Consider the following 10,657-nt stretch of genomic DNA (forward strand, 5'->3'; position numbering starts at 1 on the left):
CTCATGTGGTTAGATTAGGCCCACTCAGGTAATCAAGGATAATGCCCCTATTTTGGTGTATATAACCTTAATTACATTTGCACAGTCCCTTTTACTATGTTTACTATGCACAGCTTCCAGGGATTAGGGCCCCGGACATCTTTGTGGGACCATTCTACCTACATCGTATGGGCTTGGCATAGAGAATATTGCCAGATTTTTTGCTTTTATATTCCTATTTGATCACCAATTAAAATTGGTAACTTTGTTACTCTAAGCTACCTTTGTAACTCTTTTTTTTTTTTTTATAAATTTATTTATCTATTTATTTATTTTTGGCTGCCTTGGGTCTTTGTTGCTGCATGCGGGCTTTCTTTTTAGTGGTAGCGAGCTGGGGCTACTCTTCGTTGCAGCGCGCAGGCTTCTCATTGTGGTGGCTTCTCTTGCAGAGCACGGGCTCCAGGCGCGCAGGCTTCAGTAGTTGTGGCACATGGGCTCAGTAGTTGTGGCACTCAGGCTCTAGAGCACAGGCTCAGTAGTTGTGGCACACGGGCCCAGTTGCTCCGCAGCATGTGGGAATCTTCCCGGCCCAGGGCCTGAACCCATGTCCCCTGCATCGGCAGGCGGACTCCCAACCACTGCACCACCAGGGAAGCCCTGTAACTCTTTTTAAACTTTTATTTAGGTACTTTTTAGACAACATTAATAAGAGTTCCTATATACACCAAATTAATAAAGGTTCGTTGATATAAACATTATTTTAAGTGTAACTATAGTATGGTTTCTTAGATTGGTTTCAAGCTCAAGTTTCCAGAATGTATTTTAGGAGGTACTTAGAACACTCATTCCTTGATTCTGCTTTCTGTCTTATTCCATATCATTCAGAAAAAGGGGGTCGGGGTGGGACAAAGGGGAGAGAAAAGAAAATCTCTCAGAACTACCCTAGAAAATAGAAAATGACAAACTCAGACTGCTTGGCTTTTCAGCATCAACTTTTGGCAGTCAAAAGCATGTAAACAGTTTAATTACATGTCTAATATTTAGTTTTTGCTACTTAATTTGGTATAAGAGAGAAACTGGAATTGCATTTTTTGTTTGGAAATATAGTCAGCCCTCTGTATCTGCGGGTTCCAAATTCAAGGATTCAACCAAGGATTGAAAATATTCTGGAAAAACATCCAGAAAGTTTCAAAAAGCAAAACTTCAATTTGCCACGTACTTGCAGCTGTTGACATAGCATTTACATTGTATTAGCTATAAATAATCTAGAGATGATTTAAAGTATATGGGAGGATGTGTGTAGGTTACATAAAAATACTACACTATTTTATATGAAGAAATTGAGCATCTGAGGATTTGATATATGTGGGGAGTCCCAGAACCAATCGTGGAATGAACAGAGAATTTTCCTATAACATATTATCACTTAAATTTACCGATTTTTAACACTTGCTGTTTTGTTTTTCACCTCGTGTGTGTGTGTGTGTGTGTGTGTGTATATATGTATGTTTTATATATATATATAATAATTTTTTTCTGAGAAATTTGAGTAGGTTGCAAACATCTTGCCCTTTTACTCCTTTAAACCCACATTACTCACATAAATATATATTATTTTTTAAGAACTAGAGTATTTCCTTATTTAACCACAGCACAGTTGTCAAATGCAGGAAATTTAACATCAGTGCCATACTTTTATCTAACATACTATCCATATTCCAGTTGTGTCGATTCAGCAGTAATACCCAGTATAGCACTCCTGGACTTTTCCTCCACTGCGAGATCATGTACTGCACTTAGTTGTCAGAGTTCTTTACATTCAGAACTGAGATTATTTATTTATTTATTTATTTTTGAGATAATTTATTTTTAAGCCAATAAGTTTGTGTTATAACATCAATAGTAAATAATACAGGTGATGATAGTTTTAAAATGTTTATTGTGCTTTCTGGTTGTAAAAGGATATGTGTGCATGCTGGTGAATATGAATCACCTGGGGATTTTATTAATATGCAGTTCTGATTTCATCTCAGGGGTGAAGCCTGAGGTGATGCTGATGTTGCTGGTCCACAGACCACACATTGAATAACAAGGTTCTAGATTATTTTGAAAACACTTATTTCAAAAATATTTTACATATTGTAAAATATACCTTACTGTACAGTAAAAAAAATTTTTTAATGTACAGTTATAGACTAAAAATTAAAGTTGTTGCCATTCAAAGATAATTAGCATTAGCACTGTGGTGTGCTTTCTTCACATCTTTTTAAAACAGATGTATAACTATTTTTTAAAAATTAGGATCATATGACATATAGTTTACTTGGAAAACATGAATTTAATAAATTTAAAATATTCCATCAGTTTGGATTACTAAAATATCCTCCTTCGGTTGTTCCTAATTTTTCTCTATTATGATTAATGCTGTGATAACTGCCTTATAAATAAGGCTTTGTCCTTTTGGATTATTTCCTTAGAATAAATCCTAGTACTTATTAAGTACTTCAAGTACTTAGTCAAGGGATGTGAAAATGTTTAAGGTGTTTGATATATGGTGCCAAGTTATCCTCCAGAAAAGATTCTGCCAATTTATACAACTACCAGCAGTATATGAGTGTCTGTTTGAGAGCATCCTTTCTTACAATGAGTATTACTCTTTTAAAAGATCTTTTCTAATTTTGATAATCAAAAATTAAATTTTATTTTCATTTGCAATTTTTAAAGGTTTCAGTGAGGCATAAATTTTCACATGTTCATTGATGTGTATCTGTGTGTGTGTGTGTGTGAATTGTCTGCATTTTCTTTTTGCTCTTCTTTGGAGTATCCAAGATTTAGCTGTTTATACACTGGATGAAAAACATTTTTATTCCTCCATCTCCCTAGAGAAATAAGATTCTCACTTATGCAGTTTAGAGCCTGCCTATCTAATTTGTTTTCAATCTCTAACATTGCTTTCATGAATATAAATAACCCTCAGCCAAAGGTATTAGCATTTCCAGCTGCTACCCATTAGTTCAAAGTATATTACAAAGAAAGGGAGCTATAAACAGCCTTGTCCCAAGGGAGCTACTGTAGGTAGCTCTTTTCTTAAAATACTAAATAAGTAAAACACAAAATACACATACACACTTGCACAAATGTGCACGTGCACACACACACCAACCAGCACATCCCAGAGTCATTAGAAAAGAAATTCCCTTTTTTTTTTTTTTTTCCTGTACGCGGGCCTCTCACTGTTGTGGCCTCTCCCGTTGCGGAGCACAGGCTCCGGACGCGCAGGCTCAGCGGTCATGGCTCACGGGCCCAGCCGCTCCGCGGCATGTGGGATCTTCCCGGACCGGGGCACGAACCCGCGTTCCCTGCATCGGCAGGCGGACTCTCAACCACTGCGCCACCAGGGAAGCCCACAAATTCCATTTTTGCTGCGGCAGTGCCTGTTCTTTAAATATGAGCTGTCCACCTTAGGAAGCAGTCACGCTGCCCACGCATGTTGCTTTGTTTTGTAGTTATCACTATTATGCTGAAAGACTTACTTTAGAGCCTGTGATATCAAGAAAATGCACCTCTGAGCATGCTAGGATTACTGAGTATTAAAATCAGACTATATTCCCAAAACATTTCACTGTCTGTTTCTATCTCACTGTACCACCACACACACACACACACACACACACACACACACACACACACACACACACACACACACACACACACACACACACACACACACAATATTCACTCATTCAACCACATACTCTCTTAGTCAAGCAGTCTCCCTGCATAAAATACACGGAGCCTCATGAGAACAATCAGCTGAGAGCAGGAAATCAGAACAGTGAGCTATGGGGAAAATCTTTGGAGTCTTTCCTTCTGTTTTCCATAATTTGTCTTACGTTGTGATGGCAGGTAGAAAACATGAGGAAGGAGGTGCCAGGAAAGTACATGCACAAACAAATAAGTGTCTGTGTTCAAAGCATGATTTTAAAGTATTGTTTGTGGTCAGGTATGTTGTTGCTATTATATAATTTTATGTGCCATATTTCCCCATATCACCAGTTTGCTTTGTTGTATTTGGGTCTTCGTTTCTGTGCGAGGGCTTTCTCTAGTTGCGGCGAGCAGGGGCCACTCTTCATCGCGGTGCGCGGGCGTCTCACTGTCGCGGCCTCTCTTGTTGCAGAGCACAGGCTCGAGACGCGCAGGCTCAGTAGTTGTGGCTCACGGGCCTAGTTGCTCCACAGCATTTGGGATCTTCCCAGACCAGGGCTCAAACCCGTGTCCCCTGCATTGGCAGGCAGATTTTCAACCACTGCGCCACCAGGGAAGCCTGGTTCGTTCTTAATACCATGTAAAAGGACCAGCAATTTCTGGCCCTACAGTTTATTTAAATCAATGATTTCAGACTTCAAATTTATATTACATGATTTAATTTTGTAACAGGACTGCCTTCTTTAAAATTTTTAAATATTTCAGCTTTTACTTACATTGTATGATATTCCTTAAGTTAGTCTTAGAGAGATATATGTCTATTTTTCTTTTTTTAAATCACCTTGGAATCTTCTGCTTCAGCCATATCTATAACAACACAGTATTATTTCTACCTTTATTTGGAAATCAAAAATTGTATATATTTTGTATTCTCCATTAACAGATATTGAGGAAAGGTAGTATATCATTATTTGCTGGGCTTCAGTGCGAGCATAGCTCTTACTTTAGGGACTGAGTGAGTTTAGTCCAGGAAACAACTTTATGATGTCTTTCTAGCAGAAACACTGCTGTATTTGTAGTGACTTATCTATTAATGTAACCAACTTGATAATAATAAAAGCTAGTACACAGTTTAATATGTACACTGTGAGGCTACAAAATACATACAATTTTTATATTCCAAATAAAAGTATAAATAATACTGTGTTCTATAGATGTGGCTCAGACAGAAAATTTCACACTGATTTTTTTTTAAACATATATAAACACAATTCCTCTAAGATTCTGTTTAAAAGAATTGTGGTGTATATATGTTCTAAGTAACTTTCATATATTAACCATTTAATACTCATGGTAATTCTATGGCATAAGTACTATTGTTATATCTATTTTATAAACAAGCATACTGAGGCCCAGGGATGTTAAGTAATCTACTCTTCCTCATCCTCTTTATACCATGTGTCTTTTTTCTTTGCTGTATTTTATGAGGTGTAAAATGCAGCCGGTCTAGTGGCCAAGCCAGGCAGTCAGTCTGGTTTACATTTATGCACTTCACATCAAAGCTCCTACTCTATCCCAATGCAGTTATTTATGTGTTTCTCTTTGCCACAGAGATCAGTAAAAGTACCTTTCTTTAATAATAAACATTTTTTACTTTTACTAAAAATCTTCCTGTTTTAGTAAAATTTGGTAATTGTTTTAAAATTGTTTTTCTTGAATACATTTGTCCAAAGTCCTGCAACTTATAGCCAACTCATCAGAAAGTAGTAGCACAATGAACAGTCCTTTCAGGTATCAACATTGACTTTGCAACACCTGTCAAAGGTGATACTCTTCCTCAAGTTATGGGTAGTTTTTCCTATAACACTGATGCATCCATACTGTAACACCAGATATATCCATATTTGATTAAATTTCCTCATCTCCCCTCTCCCAAGGTGTTGCAGGAAATTTTCAACTTTGCTAATAATAATGACACTAATAAACAGATGATACTTACAATTCTTTTACTTTTCAAAATAAGAGAGTTTAATATGGTTTTATAAATGAGTCGGGCTATAAGGCTTCAGAATCTTAAGATTCAGGTCTTCCAGTTTTCTACATAGATTAATAGATTATCCCTTGCAATAAATTACATTACATACAGGTAACTGCATCTAAACTCTAGCAGTAATTAGTGTATAATCCTATAAGGCCTATCAGGAAGCAGTTTCTGTTTTTGGATGCATCTTGCTCATATGACGTTTTCTTCATAAATTCTGGTTATCACCATTGAAGATTTTATATTTAACTTTTAGGTTAATAAAGAGTATTGTGGAAGGTTATCATCTGAATGTTCCATATTTCTTTCATTGTTAGACTGAACTACTTTGTGTTCTTTTGTCACTAATACATTTTTTGGTCATATTTTCTAATGTATTGATAATATGTACATCAGTACACAAGTACACCCTAGGCATGACATGTAAAGAATGGATGTCAGAGTTTGATCACAATAGGTATTTTTATAAAGATCACCTCAGGATTTGTTAGAGTTATAAAATATGATTCAAAAAATCATACCTCACCTTATAAAATAAGGCAAAAGGGAAAAACCACACATGGTGTAAAGATGGTAATAAACATTCTTCTTTAGAAGCAAATAATTCCAAATATAAATATGCTTCCATATATAATAAGTTTTGTTGTCATAAGTTCATCTACATTATCCCAACATCTAGAACTTTAACCAACTTTTATGTTCAGCTGATTTTAAATGAATTTTTCCCTGACATAATAATCCTTTTCTGTACTGTAGGCATAGATCTGAGCCATCAGTGTCAATTTCAGTATATAATGAGGAACTGTGACACATTTATTTTGTGAAAAGCTTTATAGGATTTTCAGTATTAACAATATTCCTATTTCCAAGTCTATTAGACATTATTGTAATGTCTAGTCTACTTTCTTAACTTTTGACCTTGATTTCTGTTTATTATAAGACAGTACTCCTCTCACAACTTGGGGCTAGATTCAGATTAAGACACTTGTTCTTTCTTCCCTCCCATTTAAAAATAATTTATTGAAAACTACTATTTTCATGGCTATTTGCTTCTAATAGCAGTTGTCCGTAATAGAGGCAGATTTTCTCTTACAGGAATTCACAGCTGTGAAGAGAAAGTTCTCTTTCCCAGTGGGTTAGTAAATAGGCTTTTGTGAGAATTCTCTACTGGAATATTTCTCTTGATTAAAGGGTCAGAGACTGAAAGTCTATTGTTCTTGGTACTAAAAGAACCAAACCACCTGCAGCTAAGCATTGAACTCTTTGGAAAACCAGAACTATCTTAAAGTCTTCGTTTTTGTAATGAGTAGTTTGAAAGCAATAATTTTTCTTAAAAAATTAAAATTCAGACATGACTTTTGGTCCAAATTAGAGATTTTAACATAGTGGATGCATTGAAGAATGCAGTCCAAATAAAACTCATACGCTGCATTCTCTAAACAGTATAGCTTTATGCAGCCTATTAATACTATACACATTTAACTGGCAAATGTGACTGCTGTGCCCACTAATCTCTTTGTGTTTATTCCCTTTTATTGTTCCACTTGATTATTAATCCCCCTACTCATAAAAGTCCCAAGATTTGAGGGAAATGAATCCCTGCTATAGGAAATCACTCAAGTCCAACCCAAGCCACTGTCAACTTTAATGGTATCCCTGCTTCCACTCATCTAGTTAACTATTTTATGTACTGTGAGGTTAAGAGCACACATAATGAAGCTAACTTACTTGGATTTAAAATTCTGGTCCTGCTATAGCTGCATGGCCTTGGGTGTGCTATTTATTTAATCGCTGTTGCCTCTGTTTCCCTCTGTAAAATGAGCATATTACTGTACCTCATATGGTGGTTCTGAGGATTAGTTAACATAAAGTTCCTTAAATAGTTGGTGTGCTATTAAATGCTAAATAGGCTACTCTTACAAAACAAATCAGATACTACTCCTTTGGTCAGCCTCCTCCTAAAGAGCTTCACACTTAAAAAATAAAACCTGACCTCCTTAGTGCCTATAAGCTTACCTGTCTGATTTCATCCCCCATTACTCTCTGTTGGCTCTATTCAAGCTACATTAGCCTGTTCCCCAGAGATACTAAGCAGTTCTACTTCAAGGCCTTTGCACTTGCAATTCCCTCTTCCTGGAATTCCCTCCCAGAATTTTGCATTGCTCACTCACTTGGGTAGCTGCTCAAATATTCAGAGGACTCCATCTAAAATAGCACACACCCAACACACATTGCCTCATTCTCTAGTTCCTTGCCTCATTTTCTTTATAGCATTTATCACCACTGACATTATATTGTCCAGTGTCTTTCCTAACAGGAATGTAAACTCAGCATAAGGATTTTGTTTTGGTCATTCCTGTAGTCCCGCATCTAGTGTTGGTAGTGCTTAGGAAATATTTGTTGGAAGAGTGGATCAATCAATTGAGTTAAAAAGAAACCAAACATTCATTTTTTTTTTCCCCTGAGGACTACTGAGTTTAACTTACTATGCATTTTTTTTCATGGTATGCACCTAACATTCCTTACTCCCATATTTTCACTTTAATCCAGGTTTTCTCAGTAGGCCACCACTCGAGAAAGATACACTTTGGGCTTTTAGAAGTAAACATAAAGATTAGATTCTTATATGCAAAGTAAAAGATAAGCGAGCACAAGAATGTTGACCATGTTTTCAAAGGGAAGTGCTAAATACTGTGCAATAAATTGAATTCTATACTTAGCCAGATTTTTTGAACATTGTTTTTAATACAACACATCTACCTGTAAAGATCTATGGAGATTTCAGATCAGATATGAATAGGTAGTACTTTGTGACTAAAGCATATATAGTTTCAATTAAGTTTTTTCTTTTTTCTTCTGCAGATTAATGACTACCGAGAGTGAGATCAGATTTGTCCACAAGGAGATGGGTGTAATACCAAGCTGGGGAGGTGCTACCCGGCTAGTTGAAATAATTGGCAGTAGACAAGCCCTCAAAGTGTTAAGTGGGGCCCTTAAGCTGGATTCAAAAAAGGCTTTACAAATAGGAATGGTTGAGGAGGTCTTGCAGTCTTCAGATGAAACCGAATGTCTCAGAGAGGCACAAGAGTGGCTACAGCAGTTTATCAAAGGGCCACCAGAAGTAATTAGAGCTTTGAAAAAATCTGTTTCTTCAAGCAAAGAGCTTTGTTTAGAGGAGGCATTACAGACTGAAAGAGATCTTTTAGGAACAGTTTGGGGTGGACCCGCAAATTTAGAGGCTATTGCTAGGAAAGGAAAGTTTAATAAATAGTTTAAAAAAATATGTACTACAGGTAAAACTCCAATGATTAATACGTATGAAAGTTAAATGATATTAAATATGAATGTCAGAACTACTTTGAAGGCTACTATTAGTATTTCAGTTTTAAACAACTGTTTGAATACCTGAACTCATTGGCCTAGTTTTCAGTCTATTTGGGTACTTACCAAGTAATTCTGAACATCTGACTAAAATATGCAACACTTTCAGCTTAAAAATTATTAGCAATTCCCAAATTCCCATATTAGTTCTTAGGCTATAACCAAAGACCAGTTTTTAAAAGAAAAAACTACACAAAATCTCTTGTGTTATTTTTCATAAAGTCTTTGTCTTGCCTTACCTGGAAATTATTTACAAAAATAGCTTAATGAAACTTAGCAAAAGTGGAGAGGGGTCAGGGACAGGAAAATACGCAAAGGTATGATTAGTCCTCTTCTGCTCCAAGCAGCTGCAGTAAAGAAGTCATGGGTAACAGCCCTTCTTTTAAATAAAGATGCTCCTCACCTCAGCCCTCTACAAATCTGGACCTTATTTATTTGATCTTTTAAATAATTATTAGATTTCTATTTTAAATTATCTACGAAACAATGATAGCCACCATAAAGAAAGTCTACTAACTACAAAATTGGCCAGTTCATTTGTGTGCTCCAGAATTTCCAAACCAATAGTTAAGAAGTACTGTAGTTTACGTAGTAATCAAATTGAACTTTGATCAAAACTGCCAAAGACTGCAGAGACTGAGGAAGCACCCTGTAACATACATTTGCATTTTACATCAGATTTCTATTTTTTTCTGAAAAGTAGCTAGTGTTTCTTCTTTTATAACTAGCTGTCTTTTAAAAGTAAAGTTAATAATGTGCAACTGAAACTTTTATGATCTCAGTAATACAGACTTTAAAAAACGTAAGTCAAAGAATTAAGTCCTAATTCTAACCTGTCACAACAAGAGGTAAAAGGATGGACCTAGAGTCTGTCATACAGAGTGAAGTAAGTCAGAAAGAGAAAAAGCAAATACTAACACATTTGTATATGTATGCTAACACATATACATGTAATCTACAAAAAAAAAAATGGTTCTGACGAACCTAGGGACAGGGCAGGTATAAAGACGCAGATGTAGAGAATGGACTTGAGGATGCAGTGGGGGAAGGGGAAGCTGGGACGAAGTGAGAGAGTAGCACTGACATATATACACTACCAAATGTAAAATAGACAGCTAGTGGGAAGCGGCTGCATAGCACAGGGAGATCAGCTCAATGCTTTGTGACCACCTAGAGGGGTGGGATAAGGAGGGTGGGAGGGAGGCTTAAGAGGGAGGGGATATGGGGATATATGTATACATATAGCTGATTCACTTTGTTGTTCAGCAGAAACTAACAACATTGAAAGCAATTATACTCCAATAAATATGTAAAAAAATAAATGACAATTTATATTTGCTACTGTAACATTCAATTCACCTTTGAAAAATCGTATTAAAGACAACTTGCGTATGCTTTGTGATCCTACTGTTTTACTTAGGAAAATACAGAAGAGAAGCTCACGTTACTTTTCTTCAGAATCAAATTCTGGATTACCAAGTTAACCCAATGCTTCCTACCTTGCTATACAGATTGTACAACATTTTGTGTTGAATCACTTTGTGTCTACTA

General features: G+C 36.1%; 1 protein-coding gene across 3 annotated transcripts in view; it reads left to right on the plus strand.

The window, feature by feature from the left end:
- ECHDC1 (ethylmalonyl-CoA decarboxylase 1) overlaps window positions 1–10,303 on the plus strand; it is a 44,647-nt gene extending 34,344 nt beyond the window's left edge. For all 3 annotated transcript variants that reach the window (XM_060030003.1, XM_060030002.1, XM_060030001.1), the window contains one exon: window positions 8,588–10,303. In XM_060030003.1, coding sequence (XP_059885986.1) covers window positions 8,588–8,996 — 409 coding nt within the window. In that variant the 3' untranslated portion in view covers window positions 8,997–10,303. The remainder of the gene's footprint in view (window positions 1–8,587) is intronic.
- The last annotated feature ends 354 nt before the right edge of the window (window positions 10,304–10,657 follow it).

Source organism: Delphinus delphis, chromosome 14, assembly GCF_949987515.2.
Source record: "Delphinus delphis chromosome 14, mDelDel1.2, whole genome shotgun sequence".
NCBI classification, from domain to species: domain Eukaryota; kingdom Metazoa; phylum Chordata; class Mammalia; order Artiodactyla; family Delphinidae; genus Delphinus; species Delphinus delphis.